The following is a 23,617-nucleotide window of genomic DNA, read 5'->3' on the forward strand; positions in this document are numbered from 1 at the left end:
TACACGGTGAAACCCAAGTGAAGTGATCTTTGCCTTATTATCGGTATCACTTCACGGTGAAAACTAAATGAAGTGAATGAAGGTCATTATCACGAAAGTCACTTCAGAAAAAAAAGTAATTACTTATGTCGTTTTCGTTTTTAAACTGCACTACACCGGTGGAGTGCTACACCATGGCATGGATAAACGAACAAAAATGATGAAAACATAAACAGTAACCATAACAACCAGTAACCAGTAACAATAAACGATTCCATTGCACAGAGCTACACCAAACTTTTGATGAGTGCTACACCAGTGGCATCGGTGCAGAAAAAGTGTAGCACTGGTGTAGTGCAATTGGTAAAAACGAACGGTTTCAGTGCAGCTTTCGCTACACCTGTGTAGTGCAATTTAAAAACGAAAACGACATTAGATGAGCTTGTTGTTATTACGAACATCAAATCACCAAAATTTTGTTGGAAAAAAATGATTTTTTTTTCACTACAGTGATTATTTTATTAACCGTGACACTGTTAATAGGTAAAATCAAGTGAAGTGACATGTGAGTGAAGTGAAAGTGGAAGTGGAAGTGAGAACGGTAATAAGAGCCATTGTATTCAAAAAAATTGTTGTGATTTGATGTTCATAATAACAACAAATTCATCTAATGCCGTTTTTCATTGAAAAACACTGGTGGCGTGGATTGCTCTGATTTTGCACTTTCGAGCAGAAATGCAATATTTTGATTGTGTTTCATTGCCATTTCTGCTCGAAAGTGCAAAACCAGAGCAATCCACGCCACCAGTGTTTCTCAATGAAAAACGCCATAAGTAATTACTTTTTTTCTGAACGACATCCGTGATAAAAACCTACATTCACCTCACTTGATTTTCACTGTGAAGTGATACCTATTTTAAGGACGACGTTATTCGGAATAAGGGTGGTTGTTGAGAATTTCCTAGCGTCACTCAAATTCCATTCGCAATTGTACGGTGAAAACCAAATGAAGTGATTTCGGCTGATTACTTCACTGTGTCAAAGGCAGAGTACATCAAAATAACATCTATTTTCAATCTATGATCTAAGAATAAAAATTTAAAAAATTCAATAATATTTTTGAAAGCATTGTATTTAGAACCATTGTTGTTTGAATTTTATCCTATCTCGATTTGGACTCCCCAGTTCTTTTCAGCATCCGTTATTAGTATCTCGGCAGGAGCCCCAAGGTCCACAAGGGCCGCATGGCCCACAAGGTCCACAGGGATCGCATGGTCCACAAGGTCCACAAGGCAAACATGGACCACAAGGCACACACGGTGGTAAAGGTGCCGATGGTCCGCACGGCAAACATGATCCACAAGGGCCACATGGTCCACATGGTCCACAGGGACCACATGGTCCACAAGGAGCACAACCAATCTGTGAACAAGTTCCAAAGCAGGCATCATATGGACCACACACCGGAGGACAGCACGGATCATAGCACGGCCCACAGGGACCCTATAAGAGAAACGTAGATTTAGATCTATTTTATTATGCTAACATTCCATAATGCATTGAGGGGCAGTGTTCAAATATCGAAGAACAGCAACTGTTGAAAAACTGTAAAAGCAGTTTGTTCCACTGTTGGTGAGCGGAAATTTAATAAAGGAATATCAGTGTATTTGGTAAATTCTTCCTATTTCGCTTGAAGCTACAACTATCCCAGCTCCAACCACGAACCGCTGTTAAATCCATACATTGGACAGTATTTGGCGTCAAAACTGGGTTGGGTCTTGCATCAAGCGAAAACACCATCAATAAACTGTATTCTTTTTTGAAGATTCATCTAGCAGTAGCAGAGAAAACTGCTTTTGCGACTCCCAACAATGGCTGTTTGCCAAAGATTGTAGATAAAACTCGAAAATGAGAACTTACACATGGACCACAAGGTCTGCAGGGTCCACAAGGTCCACACGGCAGGAAGCACGGGGAACAACGTATTTTCTTCGGCATTATGTTTGTTTCGTCACTGCTACTTGATGATGAATACGCTTGTCAGATTCACTACGGCTGCAACTCAAATACTCACTTCTAAAAATGCTTTCTTACTTTTATTATTCACATAAAAAAATTTAGCTTCCGAACGGGCCGAAAAATTGAAACTGAATGAGCTTTGGTAGATGGAATTATTCACTGGCAAAGGTGAAAATTTCCTCGGACTGCTTTGTTCAGTTTTATACAATAGCGGCTTTTAAGCGACCCATACACCTTCAATTTTCCGGACAGGTTTTCGTCAATCACAGTCCAAACGCCAATAAAATCGTCCGAAATTTGAAACGAAATTCATTGAAATTTTGTCTCAAATTTCGATCGAATTGAATGGATACTCGTACAATTGCGTTGAGATTCAGAATGATGAAAAACTGTCAAGAAAACTGAATGTGTCTGGGGGTCTTAAAAATCGAATACAACCAATCTGTTAAGCTTTTGAGAAAAAACTTATTTCCAATTAAATTGTAAATCATTTCTTGTTTAGGCCCAAATAAAAACTGAAATGCAATATAATACAATATCAATAAACTACCTACTATGTTCGTCGAGGGCTATTTCCTAACATCTTGCGTCTGCAATCAGAACAACAGTTGCACACAAAGCTTGCACTACAGCCCCGGTGGAAGTCCTAGACGATGTTTCATACCAATGAACCAACCGAAAATTCCATTCATTGTCAAGATTGACTCTTATTGTGTTTGTTTGGACAGCTAACATTTTACTATTACGGACCGATTCGCTACAACTTCGAGAAAAACCAAGTACATGATTGCAACGGCCCGGAAAAGCTCACCTGATTTTGGACACCAGTTGGACGTAGAAGGTTATAATCAGCGCTGATGGGGTGGGTCTGGTGTCAAAACGTTCGTTTCAATAGCACGAAAAGTCAAGTTCACCAACGCTATTTTCTATGCTGCTGGCTGGCCTAGACTATGCTACGGTGAAGGTCGGAAAGCTCGCTCGCCATCGCTGTTCACTCACGCACACTCCTTCCACCACCCCTGAAGCGATTTCATTCACGCCTGGAGCCTAATTTAGACGATTGATTGGCAGAACAAATGTTCGGTGCCAAGCGAAAGTGAACGGAATTAGAAGCACTTTTCTATACTTAGAACAATGAGCAAAGTGTATTGGTAAACAAACAAAAAACTTTTTGTTCATCGAATCCACAATTCCCTAAACGTGACGTTGAATTCATTTCCTGAAATAGAAAGAGTGAAGCTCTCTCAGGCAGGACATTGGCCCCTCGGGAATTGAATGTTATATGACTTGTTTCGATAACTGATAGAAACAGATTTCGAAAAAGCTTCTGTTCTCTTATTTGCTATTCAATTCTCATCAATTGTTCAGTTCAGTGTAGAAATTTCTATAACGAAAACTATCGCAGTATTTGAATGTCAATTCGAGACCCTGTTGCATAAACTGTTGGATTCATAAAAATATTCAACTTGTCAAGCTCTAGATTGATGCCCAGTAATATTGAGACAGCATCGATCAAACGATTATTAATTTACTGTCAGAAGTACCAGCCAGGCATGGAAAACATTTTGCACCTTTCACTTGACAGTCTAAAAGCACTGCCTGATCCATCTTCCACTAAACAAACTTTGTTGACTAAGTGATTAAAGATGGCTCGGCGATCCTGTCAGGAGCAACGATTGAAACGAAGGGCTCCGTTTGCGCGAAGAGTGCCACGCCACCACCTGTTCGGGCGGAACCCTGAGGCCCAGCAAAACAACTTGATTATTTGCTGAACCGATCTTAATCTGTTACCATCGTTAGCATGTAAAATGCTTACTAAACTCGAACTGCCAACATAAGTCTGACCTCTTTGACATTTCGATACCGCAAGGAAGCTAGCGACGACTCGCTTTTAATCTTGTACCTTTTAAAGTTCACCCGGCTCGTGCTGGCTCAGGTAATCCATTAAAACTTAGAACATAAAAATATAAACACATCGAATTAGCAAGAGTTAAAGTTCAAGCAAAATGCTGTGCGGGGCAGCGTACACAAAACAAAAAGTTAAACAAGCATGAAATGGAGAAAACTTTTTCGGCGATGAACCGATAAAAATAACTTTCCGGTTGTGACGTCGGTTGGCTCGGGAATCGGATAGCCTTGGTGATTTGTGTTTTTTGTTCTATGGATGTGGCTGTAGAACCGTTACCCATTGCCCAGGAGTAGAGAAAAATTCGGCAATGCGTATTAGTATCGAACTTTACTGAAATTTGCAGTCTCAGTTGCATTTAAAAGACCTCTTTTAGTTCAGTTCGTCTTCAAATCTCTTTTATAAGTTTTCTAAAATGTTCGATATGAACAAACATTGAGGTGAAATACAGTGCCAAAATAAGGCGCGTAAAGTTTCAACCGCATGAATTGAACGAATCATCGCACAAAACGTATACTGCAAAATCGACACATAGAAATACGGAATATTTCCAGTGGTTGAATGCAATGGGGCTCCGTGGTGTTTTGTTCGCTACTAAAACAGACACTAACTATGTATGCTAATAAATCATGAACATGTTTTAGTTGACTAATATTAAGGAGTCACATTGGTGCATGGTGTTCAAGGCAGTCAATTTGTTCATTCAATTAATAATCAAAATGATTTTTATTAAAAATATCTAGTTTGTGAAGTGCATATCATATCAGTATATAAGTGAATAATATTTTACCATTTCTTTACCATGAATTTTTGAAGGAATTAAAGATACTTTTCGTCCACGCCTGGCGAGTAGATATCAATAATTTATTTTCTATAATTATTAAACTTCGTTTCTGGATTCTCTTTCAATTCGCAATAAAATTTGTATTTTCGAGACAGGTTTGACAAGTAAGTTCTTGAAATTAATGTTATATAAATTTCTAACTTCAATTTATAAACCCTAGATGGTTAGAAATGATTTGTTGTGAACTGTTTTAAATTTATGAATGAATTTGAACATTACATTCTTGTCCATACACAGGCCCGTATTTAATTGCTTTCGTATGTTCTACCTTATAATTGTACCGTTAAATTATGCAAGTGACGCGTTGAAAGTTTGCAAAACTCATACAATCAATCAACTAGTGTGGAAAAGCATGCCAGTTTTATCCGTATTCACGTCATTCATTTATGTTTCTGACATTACCCTCCCGCCTTTTTTCAATAACAATATATTTCTACGTAACATCTGCATAAAAATAGACTTCAGTGTTTTTGTGTACGCAGGTTTATGAACGGGTGGTTGTTATTCGGAAGTGGCAGTTTTATTTGTAAAAGGTGATTTTTTTGAGGTTAGGATTTTCATGCATTAGTATTTGCTCAGATTTTTTGAGGTTATGATTTTCATGCATTATTATTTGCTCAGTATGCTCTGACATTTCATCATGAATAGACTTACTAACGAGCAACGCTTGCAAATCAGTGAATGGGCCCTAGAAAAGTTGGCAGAAAATCCGCTTTTTTATCGACAAATTTTGTTCAGCGATGAGGCTCATTTCTGGTTGAATGGCTACGTAAATAAGCAAAATTGCCGCATTTGGAGTGAAGAGCAACCAGAAGCCGTTCAAGAACTGCCCATGCATCCCGAAAAATGCACTGTTTGGTGTGGTTTGTACGCTGGTGGAATCATTGGACCGTATTTTTTCAAAGATGCTGTTGGACGCAACGTTACAGTGAATGGCGATCGCTATCGTTCGATGCTAACAAACTTTTTGTTGCCAAAAATGGAAGAACTGAACTTGGTTGACATGTGGTTTCAACAAGATGGCGCTACATGCCACACAGCTCGCGATTCTATGGCCATTTTGAGGGAAAACTTCGGAGAACAATTCATCTCAAGAAATGGACCGGTAAGTTGGCCACCAAGATCATGCGATTTGACGCCTTTAGACTATTTTTTGTGGGGCTACGTCAAGTCTAAAGTCTACAGAAATAAGCCAGTAACTATTCCAGCTTTGGAAGACAACATTTCCGAAGAAATTCGGGCTATTCCGGCCGAAATGCTCGAAAAAGTTGCCCAAAATTGGACTTTCCGAATGGACCACCTAAGACGCAGCCGCGGTCAACATTTAAATGAAATTATCTTCAAAAAGTAAATGTCATGTACCAATCTAACGTTTAAAATAAAGAACCGATGAGATTTTGCAAATTTTATGCGTTTTATTGTTTAAAAAAGTTCTCAAGCTCTTAAAAAATCACCCTGTATTTACGTCATCCAGTTTGGTCTCTGACATAATCCATCCGTCATTTTTTTCACAACGAAAAACTATAACTCTAGTACCATTCATTCTAAAATATCTTCAGTAATATATACTGAAATTTTGAGGTGTGCGAGAAAAGCATTAATTGTGTTTTGGTCAATAAGTCCTCTCTCTGAATTACAGAGAGCGCCACTTATTGAAAATTCCTCTAGCGAAAAATAGATCTTAAAAATCATTTATAAATTTTTGCTGCTTTTTCGGATATCGTCTCAAAGATTCATTCCATCGTTAAGGAAAATCGAAAATGAAGTACAGGAAATAGCTGATAGAGATGTCATAAAAAGGTGTGTTCATAATTCTGCATGAGCACTTGAATATGAAACTATTCTTGAATATGAAAACATTCTTTAGTGAGTGCTGCATTTTCTCACAACTGTTCAAAAACAACTTATAGTTCCGATGGGTAAAATTCGTTAATCGAAATTCGAATAGCTTTTCTTCGATTCTCCATCTTCTGTGCACTTTCTTTTTAGCTTCGAAAAGTTTCTTCTGCTTTTCTTTTTATTTTTTTGGCCCTCCACACTCCCCCGCATCAAAGAGCTCAACGTTCGGAGCCCCCTGGTAACGGACACATACAATCCTCAGCTTGGAATAAATTAAAACTTTACAAAAAAACAAGAGACTACAACGCGATGTTAACAATCTGAGGGTATTACAATTAACGGTTCTTACAAGCGAAGAAGGCAATAAACTATTGCTACAAAACAAGAGCACCCAGTGGAATGTACGATTCCTTTTAAGGGGCTCTTTTAAATATTTTAAAAACTAATAATAATTTACAACAAAAATTATATGCATTTATTGGAGCAGGAAAAAGCCCCCTTGAGCTGACTGTTATACCAGTACAATCTCAAAAGGGCACAAAAACCTCCTCATCTTTTCGTTATGTATGTGGAATAATATGTGAATAAATGAAACTTTAAGTGTTAATCAGGCCCGTATCCAGGATTTCATTTCGGGAGGGGCCCATTACTGAAGATTGCTTATGTACCTAATTCTGGGTGTGCCTTTTACGGCTGTTTTTAACATACACTTTAAATTTTTCCACTGGATCTGATATTGTATTACATTTCATTACGTTAACTGTCTTGTTCTTTCTGTAACACATGTCTGAGACATTCTAAATAATTATATGTTTTTGATTTCGGGAGGGGCCAGGGCCCCTCGGGCCCCCCCTCCAGGTACGTGACTGGTGTTAATTAATGAGTGGGTGGATAAATAGATGAATATATAAACGAGTCAATGAATGAGTGAATGAAAGAATGGTTTGATGAATGAATGTATGAATAAGTTAATGAATGAATTATGGATGAGTGAAAGTGAATGAGTAAAAGAATGAATGAACGAGTGACTTGTTTGAGTACATGAATGAATAGATAAAGTTGATAATCATGAGTTTAGTAAATGCATGCGCTAGTAACACAGTTTGACATCACTACAGGTAACATAGTATAATATAATCTAATATGCATTATACGGTTGATACACTTAAACGATATAATCGGCTATGTTCGATTTCAAATGTTGTTTCAGGTTAGTTTTGAATATGTTTATGTTTGTTATTTGTTTCAAAGTATTCGGTAGAGAATTATAGACTGTTGGGCCATGAAACATTATTCGGCTTTGGCCAAAGTTAGTCGAGGCGCATGCTTTATATGGATATCCCAAGAGAGTGTTGAATCTAAATGTATGCCTAAATACTTAAAATCGTTGGCTTTTTCGATCACTGTCGAGCCCAGACATAGATTTGCATGATTTTGTAGTTTTTTTCGTGGGGAATGAAACACCATGTATATTGTTTTTGATAGATTCAAAGAAAGTAAGTTCGCATTAAAGTAATTTAATTATATTTGAATGTCGTATTGAATCAACGAGATAACTGTATGTACGTCATTACACGGATAAAAAAGTGCAGTATCGTCAGCAAAAAGCCTTGGTATACCTTTCAATTTCAAATTTTCAATATCGTTGATAAAAAGTAAAAATAGTAAGGTTCCAATGTTACTGCCTTGTGGTACCCCCACATTGATTGGACGGCAGTTCGTGAAAATGGTGTCGTTTCGCAAACGCATAACATCATCAACCTTACAAATAAAATGATCAAGGATGTTCCCACTGGCTGGTCGAGTCGGGATAGTATTTGTACACAAAAAGCCATAAGATTCTAGTAAACTGCTGGTAACGTGAGACAAGATTGTTGTTTGGCATGTTCATAGGTATATTAGTATCTCCCATAATGTAACATGCTTTGTTATTTTTTGCATTTGAAAGCCATGTTTCCAACAGCTCAAGAAATCGACTCGAATCGAAAGCGGGAGGCCTATAAATACCAATGATATCTGAGCTGCATCCGTTTTTGTTGTTTTCAACATGGATTGTATGTAGGCCATCGACAACCTCATTATTCAATAAATTTTGTTCTATTTTTTCACTGACGAACATTGCCAATCCTCCGTGTGAACTAGCTCTGCATGAGAAAATGGCAAAATAACCAGAAATCTTGTAAATTGTAGTATTGCCTTCTTTGAGCCAAGTTTCGCCAATGACGATTATATCAATAGTTGAATCGCATTGGGTCAAAAAGTATTTTATGTTATCAAATTTTTCCAGTTCGTTCATCCCTCGTATATTCCATTGAAGTATTCTCAAACATTTTTTATTGTTATCATTATAACGTGCATTAAAATCTTCTAAACTATCATGAAAAATATTAACTGAGCTTTCCATTTCAAAGAGAGAGAAACAAAAATATCCCGAGGCTATGATAATATCTCAACGGTTTTATTCGAGCGAATTACCATTTCTTTTCCTCTTAGGAGATGGCGAAGTAATAGAGACTGAGTTGTTCATCAGACGTGTAAACAATCGGCTTAAGTAATCTCTATTATGGATCATGTCGGGTTTTGAATTGTCGCCTTTTTTCACTAACACCACTCCCCCTCTACCTGACCATATGTATTTAATATTGAGAGCTTCCTGAGCTTCCCTCAATTCTTTCAGAAGTTCAAGAGAGAGCGGTGTCAGTTCGTCGCGAATTGAAATATTTGTGGGTTTTCCATTTAGTAGTAATGAATTTTGGATCATCGTTGACTGCATTTTTTCAACAGTTTCTTTTTATTCAGTGCTTCATCTTTAGTGGTTTGATTTTTAAAAACAATTCTAATTGGAATTAGCGAGTTAGAAGATTTGTTCGACTCAAATATTCTAGCTGCGGACACAACGGTGTCAGATTCCAACGTCATACCAATTAGTTCCAATATTTTCCTTGCTATTGCAGAAACATTTTCATTGGGATGCACCGGTATACCGAACAATATGACATTGTCCCCGACAGCCAGTCTATTTGCCTTATCAACATTTCCTTCTAACTTGTGCACAATTCCAGCAAGGTTAGCATTTGACTGTTTCAACGTACAAATCTCTTTCTTCAATTTTTCGTTTTCAACTTTTATTTCGTTAAAATCAGTTAAAATATCATCAAACTTAGAGGAAAGAAATTCTTGTGAAGCCTCTATTGCCGTAGTTAGTTCACAGATAAAAATATTTTGTGAATTTACATTTATTTTCATGCACATATTTGGAGCAGGCAATTGAATGGAAAGTTACATTACAAAACTTAGCGGTTTTTAAATATACAGTCTTGTTCAATGAAAAATTAAATGAATCTTAATGTAATTTTACATCAATCATGGTTTTAAATCAGATTTTCGTTTCAACTGATGTCTATTTCATAGTACTATCGGTTTACAGGTCGTGTAAGTTTCATCTTTTCTTTCTGTGTTGTTTGACTTCCATCCTAACACTATTCACAGTATTGCCTTATACTGTTCCAGGGCGAGTTTCGCTTAGTGACAAGAAGTGAACTCAGGTCAAAACAGAGCAGGAGAGTCGTGGCTTCTGATAAATGGTAAAAACCGCTTTTGCAGACATTCCTACTTGTACACATCTTTATTGTAAGTGCGATACGATACTTTGAAATTTTCGACCGCAACTACATATGGTCTACTACAAATCAAATACTTCTTTGGGAATTTGGATACCTTCTTTGTCTGGAAATGCTCGACAACGACGTTCTTTCATATTTCGGGAAAAAAAAACAATGCCAGATGCTGTTTAATGTCTCCGAGTTCGTTTACTGCATCGTACAAGAAAAATTTTGTAAAAAAATGATGCAAAGCTCCTGAGCACAAATATTTTTAGTAGCGAAATTTCGCTTGTCATCAAGGCTGGGCACCTTTTTCACATCGTACGCCCTCAGCCCTTGCCACTGTTTCATTTTTTTAACGTATAATCTTAACTCTCCAACTTTGCGAGCCGTATTTCGTACTGAAAGGTCGGGATTTTTCTCAATAATGGCTACCACTTTCTTGTTCATTTGTCGGGAGCATATTTTTCTATTTTTACCGCTTTCAACCTGTTAATCCACAGTCAAGCGCTGGTCAAACGATTCGCAATCACACTAGAGAGCATTTTTTCAAACCCAAACCCGATCCGTACCCGATCGTGAATAAAAAACTTTTACTAGTATTCCATCCGAACCCGAGATTAATTTTTCTTCCAAACCCGAATCCGACCCGTATCCTATATTAAAAAATAAAATTTTTTACCCGTACCTGAAAAAAGTTTCAAACCGCGAAAAAAAATCGAGACCCGACCAATTTTTTTTAACCCGAACCCGAACCCGTTGAAAATGAAAAAAAAAACGGTACGCGTACTCGACCCGAAACCGACAAACTTTTTCTGTGCCCGAACCCGATCAATACCAATCGAGTTCGGGTCGGGTTTCGGGTACAAATATTATCTCTAAAGCACGCGCGGTATGTTTTTGGTAGTTTAAGTTTCTTGGCCAGACCGTGACGTATAGTTAAAAATTTGGTTGAAATAGTTATTTTTAGTGATAGTGCAGATGTGGCAAGTGTGTGTTTAGTAGTGAAAGTGCTATTCATTGAATAATCATCGCGAATCTAAAGATGTCCAAGCGGCGGAAAATGAGAATTTACCGCCCCAAAATTCAACGATGTTAACCGATCGAAGCACCGTCTGCATGTCATTGTCGGTGTTGTCGGATTTCTATGGAATGTGTGAAAGTTTACAAGTCGAACATGTCATTCAGACTAAAGGTCTAGGGTTTGTTCTGCAAAGGATCCATTCGCGAGTGTTTTTATTTTATTCTTTCAGTGGTCGTGTTTCATATTGCGTTGTTGACAGCAAAGCGAGTGGGAGAAAAAGGATACTGGTGAGATCGTTCCTTGGATATATTTTTCTTACTTATTATATTAATCCTGAGTATCAAAAATAAGATTTTGTTGAGATCATATTGTTTACCAAAACATATCCGGATCTCTTTCCCTCCCTATTAACAAATCTCCTATCCCGTGATGCTCGTGGAGATACAGTGGTACCCGCGGTCTCTAGAAACAACGAGTATCGGACTAACATTCCTTTCTTTCCCTTAGTAGCACAGCCTTTGGTCGTAGGCAGTGTCGTTATTGATCATTCAATAAAAAGTGAGTGCATGGGTATGTACAGTGAAAATGATTTGCTTCCCCAAGCTTCATTTTCTTGGTTCATTGTACATTTCCACTCATTCGGTCGATCACGAAGTGCAACTACGGGCGATCTACTTCAGCTCAGCTCAGTTTCAGTTTCTTGGCCGTATTTTCTGCCGTTCGAGCAAAATTCGTTTGTGCACTTCCCACTTGATTCGATGTCATGTTACTGAATGTAAGCAGAATTGACTCATGTTGTACTACGAAATAAAGTGGAGAGTTTTAGATGTCATATATGTATCAGGTGTACAACTTTGCTTCCGCCGTTTTATCCAAAATTAATAGCTTTATTGCGAAAAAGTGCTTACAGTTGTATTATTCAAACGGACAATACCGTTGCTAGAGACAACTTTCTCCTATCTTTCCGGAAATTTTCGGATCCCGGCTCGTAAAAAGGAGTCCTCTTTTGACGCTATCCATGAAGCAATCCATTTTTCCAACTCTTCGAAGGATCGAAAATGACATCTGGGGAATACGGCGGGTGGGGCAAGACTTTCCATTTCAGCGTTTCCAGATACTTTTTAACCACTTTTGCGTCCTAAAAAAAGGTGACTTTTAAGAGGTATAGAATTTGATTTTCAAAAAAAAAACAGAACATTAGAGAAAATTGATGAAATCTTTATTGGAATTGATAAAAAGATCAATATAATTTAATGTTTGAAAATGATCCCATGTGATAGCCGCGGCTCCGCTTTAGATGGGCCTTGCGCAAGGGCTAATTTGGCGCACTCTCTCCAACGCGTATTACACAAATAATGCCACCGGCCCATAATCCACTCCAAACAGTGACTTTTTTGGATGCATTGGTAACTCTTGCAATGCTTCTGGCTGGTCTTCATTCCAGATGCGGCTATTTAACTTGTTGACGTATCCATTCAACCAAAAATGAGCTTCGTCGCTGAAAACAATTTTTCGACAAAAAGTGGATTTTCCTCCAACTTTATCAGGGCCCATTCATGATTGAATTATAGACTAAACGACGATTCACGATTAAAGTATAGTCCAAGTTTGATAATGGCACAAGCCACGATTTACGCGTGAACTGTCAAAAACAGTGTTGGCAAGAAGATACCAGCAAAAAATCACCATTTATATCATTTTAACGATTGTCAAATTATAAACAGAGATCCCTTCAATAACAATATTGCATTGTGATATGAGTGACATTTTAATGGCAAGTAATCGTCACTTATGTAAGTGACGTAATTGTTAATTCATGTGAGCAAATGTTTACAAAGCAACTTAAGAAAATAAATAATATTTTAGATGTTTTGCGATAGCTTTTTCAATTGGCGCTTCTCCCTCCGCTCAATTTTCTCGAGGACGACAAAACCAATTTCTACAGTCCAATCTGGTTTAAAAGCTACTTTTGGATTATTGATTAAGTTCGAAGATAAAATCGCTGATACTTCCGATTCCGGAGATAACATCGCATAAGTAACGTTCGGGAAATTGGTCAAATAAGCGATAAAAGCGCACTTTGGTGAACTAACCGAATCAATCTAAATGAATTTGTTTCAGGAATTATCAGCCCAAATTCTTGTCAGAAAATACCTAATGAAATCTACAAAAAATGAATTAAAAAAAATGTTATAAAGAGACTGTTTGAATTGCAAGAGAAAGGCATTAACACATTACAATGAAGATCAAGAAGAGTTTTTCTAATAATGTGGTGAAAATTTTAAAATTATAAATAAGCCGACAAACAATCAGAAATATTACAAAATTCTTCTAACGTATTACAAAATTGATCTGGGAAAAGCACCTTTAATCATAAAGTTATTTAGTAAAAATGGATACAGCAAGGGGTGAATTCATAACAACTCATCAAATCCTATATTGCCGAAAACCAGTAAAATAACTCAATCAACAATTAACAGTACTGCGTCACGAGCATAAGCATTTTGATGACAGCAGAATAATAATCTGCAATCATTGAAAATTGTAGAGCCATTCCAGTAGTTCACAGTGGAAAATAATGTACAGTCGTTAGCTTTATAAGTAATTGGCATTATCATTCTGAATCGAGCTAGATATACGCTGCTCCATGTTCCGTGTTTGTGTTGCATCACGTAGTCATAAAAATTAGATAAAATTTCAAAATATATTGCCATGCGGCATGACATGCTTCCATGCTTTCACGTTCATGGCAACCGGTCGTTCTTGGGGACAATGTCGAACCAAAGTTTAAGGTGATTAACGTAGACAAAAACTCCTGCTGAAAGCCCATAGTTTGTACCGTACTGTCACTAGATCGATCGCCCACAACCGCACACGAACGGCCCACGGTGCAGCACAGCCTCAAAACGAAGTTTAATCGTGATTACTTGGGTCCAATCATTCACCCGCGATCTAGTGAAAAAAAAAGTCACTGCGAAATGGACTCCTCGCACGAAATCGCTAAAATAGAATGTAAACTTATTCCGTGTTTTTGTTGTTTTTTTACTGTCCTTTCCAGTCTGAACCTGTACGAGCTCATCAAGAAGAACAACTACCAAGGATTCAGCCTGAGTCTCATCCGGCGGTTTTGCAATTCGATAGTCAAATGTCTTCGGTTGCTGTACCAGGAGAACATCATTCACTGTGATCTAAAGCCCGTAAGTGAAGTGGTGTCATAAATTTCCAAAGAAAAAATCTGTAATTTTTATTTGCCATTTATTTTCCCTTGGAACCCCAAATAGGAAAACGTTCTGCTCAAACAACGAGGCAGCAGTTTGATCAAGGTCATCGATTTCGGAAGCTCGTGCTACTCACACCGGAAAGTCTACACCTACATTCAGTCCCGCTTCTACCGGTCGCCGGAAGTTATACTGGGACTGTCGTACGGAACGCCAATTGACATGTGGAGCTTAGGTAATTATTTTGCTTACTAAACTGAAAGGTACAATTAATGATATTGCCAATGTTTCGAAAGACGATCCAAAATAATGTTAATAACTCTTCCGGTTCATCTGAGAACTTATCTCGTAAGAAACCACAATTTACGGTTCATTGTATTCGTATTTAACTACAGGATTGTCAATTTAGTCACTAAAACTACGCTACCATTTCCTGCCCACCCATTGGGTGATAATTGAATCGAACATGCAACAACATAGTTGAAGCTATTCACTAGCATTAGCACCGTCTCATCCCCGAGCCACTATTTGTGTTCAGATCGCAAACACAATAACAGTTCAGTCGTGTTCTTTTCTCTACATGCGAATGAAATTGACCAGCAGGATGGGTGCTCGGTGAATGGCCCGGATAGCGCGGAAGAGGATAGTTCGATCTCGATTCTACGAATGCAATAAAACACCACATAATCATCGGCATGTCGTATTTCTGAGAGCTCCAATAGATTAGTAGGGAAAATGTTTCTATGTTTATCTCGTTATTGAAGGTAGCACAAAATTTTACTTCCATTGCACAAGAAAGCTTTATTATCCTGGCAAAATTGATGTGAAAAAATTCCGAAACGAAAGCATCATCCTAATTTGCTGAATAATTCATTGATAGGATGAATGAAACAGCACAGATCAATATTGGCACCATTTTCATTTTATTTTCATCAAACCGAAAAATGAGAAAACCAACTGCGAACAGAACTGGCAGGGAATCGACCCTGCACAAGGACGCTACTATGACTGGGTACGCAGCAACATGCGAAAGCTTTCAGCCATTGTTCTATGATCCTTGAAAGTACGTCGAATATTGATTCGTTTACCAAGGGAGCGCTCGTTTGGAGAGTTCATGGCCATACTGGAACGGATATTAGTGAAGTGAGAATCGATCAGCGAACATCAATAACTTCAACGGTTTCATGTTTTCGTAATTCTGCTTCTCATAACAGAACAAAATATTGGTACTATATTTCAACGCGGATTTTGACCGGCTTCTCTGTGGACTCTTAATTTTATACTACCCACTACTACCCCAAATCGGGGAACGAAAACAAACAACAAAATATTTACAAAAATTTCATGAAATATTTGCTCAACGAGATATTACTTCTTTACAAAAGGTAGATCAAAAAATTTCATTTCATCTCCAAGGACGTAGGTTGCGTTCACGAAAAATAGCGCACTGAAAATCTTGAAAATTTTGAAATGAATAAATTTTGAATGTCATAAAGAAACATAACCGGAAAACGAATAAAATGGCTGTTTCTTTGATGTTAAAGAACCCGAATTCCGATTCTGGAATTCAGGAACCGAATTTCGGAGACGAATGCTAGAACTGTATTCTGAAACCGAATTTTTATACTAGATTCTGGAGCTAAACTTTAAACCTGATCATTGAACCGATCACTGAACCTGTGTTCTGGAAATGAATCCCAGTATACGATTCTGGTTCGACACTGAATTCTGAATCTAAATTCTAGCACAGAACTATGGATATGGATTCTGGTAAGCAGCTGAATTTTAGCCTGATAATTATGGTCCAGGATTCAGTTTTCAAATTCGGATCCAGATAGCTGAATAGCTCTGCAATTAAGTTCTAGAATCCAGAATGCGGAATAGAACTGAGTTTTGAGAACAAATTTTAAATTCAGAACCTGGATTCGTGGGTTCATGGCATGTGTTTTAGAATCGAACACTGAAAATCACTTCATGATAACATTTTCAGTTGTATATCATAATCACAAATAATTCAAAATTATCTGAAATGTTCGGTATCAACGCGCATCAATGAAAAAAAAACTTATGACACGTTTCTCGTACCCGAGCCGACGGTTTTAATGTAGTTGATGGGAGTTTCGTTTCAAACAAGGGTAATTACATCGGGTATTTCATATGTTGATCCTTCGCATTGGAACAAAACACACCGAAAAGTAAACAATGACCGCGAAAATTCTGCAAATTAGCCCTTTTAAAGACGATAAATGTTTACAGAAGAACTATTAAAATTACTTATCTGTTGGAATATGCAAATCGGAAGTGAAAATAAATATTTCAATGCACCGTCAGAAATGAATTCCGTGTAATATTATAATAGTTTCATTCGGTGAAATCGGCAAATCCGAAATGAAAAAATCAATATCAAAATTTAGCATGTTGCTATTCCGCGAGGATATCCCTTCACCGAAATTGCTTCAGTATTGAATCAATCCGCACAGGAATCAGTTCTGCTGCGAGTCGATCGCAGTGCGAGTTTCGTTTCAATACAACTGAATTTTGGATCTAAATTCTGGTCCTGTACTTTAGTCATAAGTTCCAGAACTGAAACTGAATTTCGGATAGCAAATCTGAATTCTGACCTCATGTACTAGGATTCAGTTTCAATATTCAGATTCTAGTCCCGAACTCATTTCCGAAATTTAGTTCTTGGTATAGAATCAAGATTCCGTTCTCAATTCCAGATTTCGGTTCCAAAACCCAGGCTTAGAGTCAAGTTCTGGAATTTGGTTTCAGTTCCAGAACTCTGCAACTCGAATCTGGTCTAGGATTCTGAATGAGGAATTAAATTTTAGATTTGGATTCTGAAAATCTGGTCTTGGGTCCGAAACTTAGTTACAGAAAGTCAACAAACGCAATCAAATCAATACACAAAATTCCAATTTAAAAAGAAACGAGAAAATTATGCGAATATTTTCTAATTAAAGTCTATCATACTGTAAGATTTCACTAAACTTATCATTTTAGCTTCCAATTTGCATATTTTTACAGATAAGTAATTCTAATAGTGAACATTTATAGCCCGTACAAGGGCTGATTTGCAAAATTTTCACGGCCGTTGTTCACTTTTCGAGGCATTTATCTCTAATGTAAACGGCCAGCAGCTGGATGACGCAATCACTCTTGTTTGAAGCGCAACTCGTACTGCGAACGACCCGCAGCAGAACTGATTCCTGTGCGTATTGATTCAATACAGAAGCAATTTCGCGAAATAGCAACATATTAAATTTTGACATTGATTTTATCATTTCGGATTTGCCGATTTCAACGAATGAAACTATTATAATATTACACGGAATTTATTTCTGGCGGTGAACTCAAATGTTTGTTTACACTTTCGATTTGCATATTTCAACAGATAAGTAAGTTTAATAGTTCTTCCGTAAACATTAAACTTACTTACTGCTCTTAAGTGGGCTGTTTTGTAGAATTTTCGCTGTCATTGTTTACTTTTCGGTATGTTTTGTCAAATGAGAAGGATCAACAGATGAATGACGATGTTATTACCATTGTTTGAAACGTTTGAAACATCAACTACACCAAAACCGTCGGCTTGGGTACGAAAAATGCGTCATAAGGTTTTTTCATTGATAGGCGTTGATACCGAACATTTCAGAAAACTTTAATTTTTAATTATTTGTGATATCAAACATACAACTGAAAATGTTATCATAAATTAATGATTATATTTCCGAAGGTATGTATCGAAAATTATGTTGATACGTTAGATATATGCACGATAAAAATTATGGTGTATTGTTTGAAACTATTACGTTCTAAGACAGAAGTTCCCAAACTATTTGAGGCAAATGACACAGTTCATCGGAAGGGCAATTTTGTAACTTCACGTAGGATTACAAAGTAGATTAGAAACACGGACGAGATTTCGGGTTCCAATGCAATTGTCTAAAAGTCAAAGTCAAATAAGTTTGCTTCTGCTAAGCGGTTCCGAAATGAAAAAAATCAATATCAAAATTTAGCATGTTGCTATTCCGCGAGGAATTCCCTTCACCGAAATTGCTTCAGTATTGAATCAATCCGCACAGGAATCAGTTCTGCTGCGAGTCGTTCGCAGTGCGAGTTTCGTTTCAATACAACTGAATTTTGGATCTAAATTCTAGTCCTGTACTTTGGTTTTAAGTTCCAGAATTGAAACTGAATTCCGGATAACCAATCTCGGAACTGAATTCTGACCTCATGTAGCAGGATTTAGTTTCAATATTCAGATTCTAGTCCCGGACTCATTTCCGAAATTTAGTTTTTGGTATAGAATCAAGATTCTGTTCTCAATTCCTGATTTCGGTTCCAAAACCCAGGCTTAGAAACAAGGAATTTGGTTTCAGTTCCAGAACTCTGCAACTCGAATCTGGCCATGGATTCTGAATGAGGAATTAAATTTTAGAAGTTGCAAAACTATTTGAGGCAAATGACACAGTTCATCGGAAGGGCAATTTTGTAACTTTACTGAGGATTACAAAGCAGATTTGAAACACGGACGAGATGTCGGGCTCCGGTGCAATTGTCTAAAAGTCAAAGTCAAATAAGTTTGCTTCTGCTAAGCGGTTTAAGTCAAGAGTGGCTTTGTTTCAACTGCTGATTCACCGATGGATCGAAGGCGGAGCCTAAAGGAAAAAAACGCAAACCTTAAGATATTTTAAAACACACGACCACATCGACAAACCAATCCATTTTTAATGCTATCGAATCAACAAATCATCCAGATACAAGCACTTCAAATTATGCCCGTAAAATCTATCACCGATAGTTCAAAATTAGCCTGCTAGTTAGTGGAGAATCTAATTTAACAGCTAATTGGTATTCAATAAACTCAAGTGAAGACGGTGTGCAGTTTGCTCAGTTTTGTCGTCCACTCACTGGACAAGTTACCAATTTCGTTCGCAGGCAACCTCAAACTAAAGTGGAAATTGTGACAGGACTCATATTTATAGGTTGTGCGTATGAACCTACTGGGCAGAACGAAGTGATATTTGTTCATGCATGATGTGAATCCTCCCTACATCAATCGAAGCAGAACTGCTACTGAAAGAAATGCGAGGTGTGGAGTAACGATCGAAACCGTCGGCCGTGCGAGAGAAATCAAAATGGTGCCATGATTATAGCATGCTGTGATTGGTGAACCCATTTTTCAATAGTATACTATTGAAATACTGAAACGGCGTTGCCAAAATATTTTCGATTCGATTGGTTGTGAAATTATGTGAATCAACAAATGATTGAAATATTATCGTTTAAAATAATGACAGAAAAAATTCTCGCGGCTGGCTTTGCGGCTGTATACTGAAGAGTAAGGAATTTTAATCCCCCCCAAACTTACAAGCTTGGCATTACATTCTTTTAGTGGAATTTGGCTTTTCTGGTTCAACAGACTTCGCAGCCGATTCACAGTTTACAGAATCAATGCATGGCTAGTACTACGATCCTACTGACACTAAAAATGTCTCCAGGTCGGGACTCGAACATACGACAACTGGCTTGTAAGACCAGTGCCCCATGTATTGAACCGCCAACCCCAGCGAATAAATAGCGCTCCCTTAATCACTTCCGAAATAATCAACGGTTCACGGAAGAGTACCTCAAGGCGCATCTTTTGCCATTCATAAGAAAGAACAACGGATCAAGTATGATTTGGCTTGTTCTAGCATCCTGCCACTACGTTCGAAACGTGTTGAAGTGCTACCGAGCGAAGGGAGCCAGTCTTGTACCGAATAGTAGATAGTAGACGTAAAACTACACAACAATAGTCAAAATCACTGCAAAATTTTGTCGTGAATACGATTTACTTTACTATGGGGTGCCTTTTCAAAATTTGCCATATGGAAGAATGGGCAGAACTTAATCGTGAATATCTCGACTTGTATTAATGGCAGCAACATAATTCTTTCACTATTTCATCAAAAATATGATCAGGAATTTAGGATAAAATTTTGAACAGTGTGAGATAACCACTAACAACTCAAAAATTAAGTTAACTCAAAATTTAAAACAACCCGGAAAACTCTTTACTTTCGCTTGGGTTTTTCGCGCAAGGACGACGATTTTGAGGTAGTTAGACACATATCTTCAACCGACTGCGTATCAAAGGGGAACCGTGGTCGAAAATCAATCATTTCTTCTTGTGCGTTGGATGGAAGCGGACGTCGTGGGAATGATTCAATCAACCAGCAGCTTCGGAGAGAGCACCTTCTGCGTGGTTAAAAACATCAAACGCTCAGGTCGCAACTCTCATTTGGACTTCAGTCGTCAGGTGGAGCAGTTGGCAATGAAAGCAGACCTTTTGCGTGGTTTAAAGCCTCAAACGCTTAGGTCGTGCTTTCATTTGGACTTCGGTCGTCAGGTGGAGCAGTCGTCAATAATAAGAGCAGACCTATTGCGTGGTACCAAACCTCAAACGCTCAGGTTGCAGAGCCAGTTTCCCTTCGAAGAAGATCGATTACATCATCCTGTTGGTGGTCGTTTGCATTGGAACAAAATACAACAGAAAATGGACAACAATGTGGAACATTAGGCAAAATCAACCCTTCTAATGGCTCTAAATGTTACCTAAAAAACTATAAAGATTGCTTCTTTGTAAATCGAAAATTAAAATTATCAGTATAATGCAAATCTAAGATAATTTGATAAGTTTTTTGCAATTTTCACAGTTCTAAATTCGCAACAGTGTTTAAAATCGTTCATATCTAATCAGTGTTTAATATCTCAGAAAATTATACAATTTGGTTCTTCTGGGATGCCAGAAATTAATCCCATACAGCATTTTGATAGTATCAAAATTCTCTAAGGTGCCACTTAGAACCATAATTTTATACCCACAGAATTTTGCGAAATTTTACTTCACTATACTGTATACGGCCCATTTTTCAACCAGTTGTAGTTTATAGTAAACTTTCTGCAGATTTGGTATATAAAATGCATAGCACCGACTCAGAAGCCATTCATTTCGAATTCGGCTATCGTTGTCATCGTGTTGATTATGGTGCGATCGAGGAATCTCCAAGCGAAATACAAAGTTTAATGTAACTAATCTGTACTGTAATTTAGGTGTATCGTTTCAAATTCTAGTAGTGTAAAAGGGCAAAACTTGCACAATTCACACTATCGATCAACTAATTTATATTCGGAAGTATAAAGTAAAAGTGTCAGTTTTATTCGTATTCACGACATCCAGTTATGTCTCTGACATTACACACCTGTACTTTTTTTCTGAATATTTAGTCAACAGTTTGTTTTTCTTCCATATGAACTAATAGAATTTTTTTTCAATTTTAAGTGCCCAGAAAGAAGATCGTTGAGTTTGTTTGTGTTTGTGATTAAAAGTGTTGATCACGATCCTGCGTTTTTCTCGATTCTCGCCGAATTTCGGTTCTCGTGCGAGGTAACGACCCACAAAACAATTTCACAAATAGTCCACTTGCTGATGTGCACTGCAACTATAGCTAATAAAAGTCACTTTTATTTAATCAAAACAGCGGAAAATTACAAAAATAATTCTCAGCTCCGTTTAATATCCAGCTCCATTTCATATCCAGTCAAAAGCAAAACAGTGGTTTTAAAATTGTGTTCTTTCTTCCGTTTTCCCTTTCCGTCATTTTCGGTTTTCGGTGAAAACTGTATACTGTGCAGTATCAATATTTAACCGAAGCTTCGAGAATCGTCTTAAAACGATTTACAATGATTTTGTCGTGAATACGACTTACTTTACTATGGGGTGCCTTTTCAAAATTAGCCATATGTAAGAATGGGCAGAACTTAATCGTGAATATCTCGACTTGTATTAAGGACAGCAACATAATTCTTTCGCCATTTCATCAAAAATATGATCAGGAATTTAGGATATTATTTTGAACAGTGTGAGATACCCACAAACAACTCAAAAATTATGTTTTTCAAAACTTTGAAAACAACACGGAAAACTCTTTACTTTTGCTTGAATTTTTCGCGCAAGGACGACGATTTCGAGGTAGTCAGGTACATATCTTCATTTGAATGCATATAAAAGGGGAACCGTGGTCGAAAATCGATCATTTCTTCTTGTGTGTCGGATGGAAGCAGACGTCGTGAGAATGATTTATAATTTGCTTCCGGTCATCGAGGGAGCGATATCATCAACCAACAGCGACGAAGAGTGCACCTTCTGCTTGATTAAAACCTCAAACGCTCAGGTAGCAACTGTCATTCGCATTCTGAAACTGGATTGTGGAACTATATTCCGGAACTGATTTCAGTTTCGAAATTGTAATTCTAGAATTGCAACTGAAGTCTGAGTCTGCTCTTAGTTCTAAATTGAACTCAGGTCCAGTTCCTTATTCCAAAATTCTTCTGTTGGATCCATTTTAGAATTATGATAATACTCCCAAAGAATTATGCGACATTTTGCTGTACTCTATGCAACCCATTTTGGTAGTCGAATTTCAGAGCCTGCGTGCTGAAGTGGATTCTGGAAAAAGATTCCGGAACTGATTTCAGTTTCGAAATTGTAGTCTACTAAAATCCAGATGAATTCTGAGTCTGTTCTAAGTTCTAAATATAGTTCTTGAGCTCAGGTCCAGTTCCTAACTCCAGAATTCTTCAAATCGGTTCTTTTGTCCTGAATACGACTTAGTTTACTATGGGGTAACTTTTCAAAATTTACCCTTTACAAGAATGGGCAGAACTTTACCACGAATACCTTTTGATGTACTTAACCCAACAACATATTTTTTTCTACAAGCTCTATCGGTAATATGATTAGGAATCTTTGAATAAAAACTGTTCATTTCTCTTATTGCTACAGACGAAATTCGATGTCGAGGTGAGGTTCTCCCACCAACATCAGCCAGGTCGTCCTCTCATTTGGACTTCGGTCGTCAGGAGGATCAGTCGACAATGAAAGTAAACCTTTTGCGTGGTGTAAAGCCTCAAACGCTCAGGTCACAGAGCCAGTTTTCATTATAATTTGATTAGCTTTGTGCAATTTTCGCAGTGCAAAATTCGCAACAGTGTTTAATATCTTAGAGAATTACACAATTTGGCCCTTCTGAATGTCAGAAATTTATCTCTTACGGCATTTTGATAACTTTTTTCATTGAAATATTTAAATCCGAAACGAAATAATTGACATCAAAATTCTGTATATTTCTATTTAGAACA

General features: G+C 37.5%; 1 protein-coding gene and 1 long non-coding RNA gene across 6 annotated transcripts in view; one reads left to right on the forward strand and one right to left on the reverse strand.

The window, feature by feature from the left end:
* LOC131427563 (dual specificity tyrosine-phosphorylation-regulated kinase 2) overlaps positions 1 to 23,617 on the forward strand; it is a 303,588-nt gene that overhangs the window by 259,302 nt on the left and 20,669 nt on the right. For all 5 annotated transcript variants that reach the window (XR_009229283.1, XR_009229284.1, XM_058590874.1 and 2 more), the window contains exons 6-7: positions 14,272 to 14,410; positions 14,495 to 14,666. Coding sequence is in view for 3 of the 5 variants with exons in the window: in XM_058590874.1 (XP_058446857.1) it covers positions 14,272 to 14,410; positions 14,495 to 14,666 (311 nt within the window). In the remaining 2 variants the exon portion in view is untranslated. The remainder of the gene's footprint in view (positions 1 to 14,271; positions 14,411 to 14,494; positions 14,667 to 23,617) is intronic.
* On the reverse strand, positions 1,091 to 2,251 carry LOC131427564 (uncharacterized). The gene is made up of 2 exons (XR_009229285.1): positions 1,900 to 2,251; positions 1,091 to 1,482 (listed from the first exon to the last, which is right to left on the reverse strand). It is a non-coding gene; the product is annotated as an uncharacterized LOC131427564 (long non-coding RNA).

This window comes from Malaya genurostris, chromosome 2, assembly GCF_030247185.1.
Source record: "Malaya genurostris strain Urasoe2022 chromosome 2, Malgen_1.1, whole genome shotgun sequence".
NCBI lineage: Eukaryota > Metazoa > Arthropoda > Insecta > Diptera > Culicidae > Malaya > Malaya genurostris.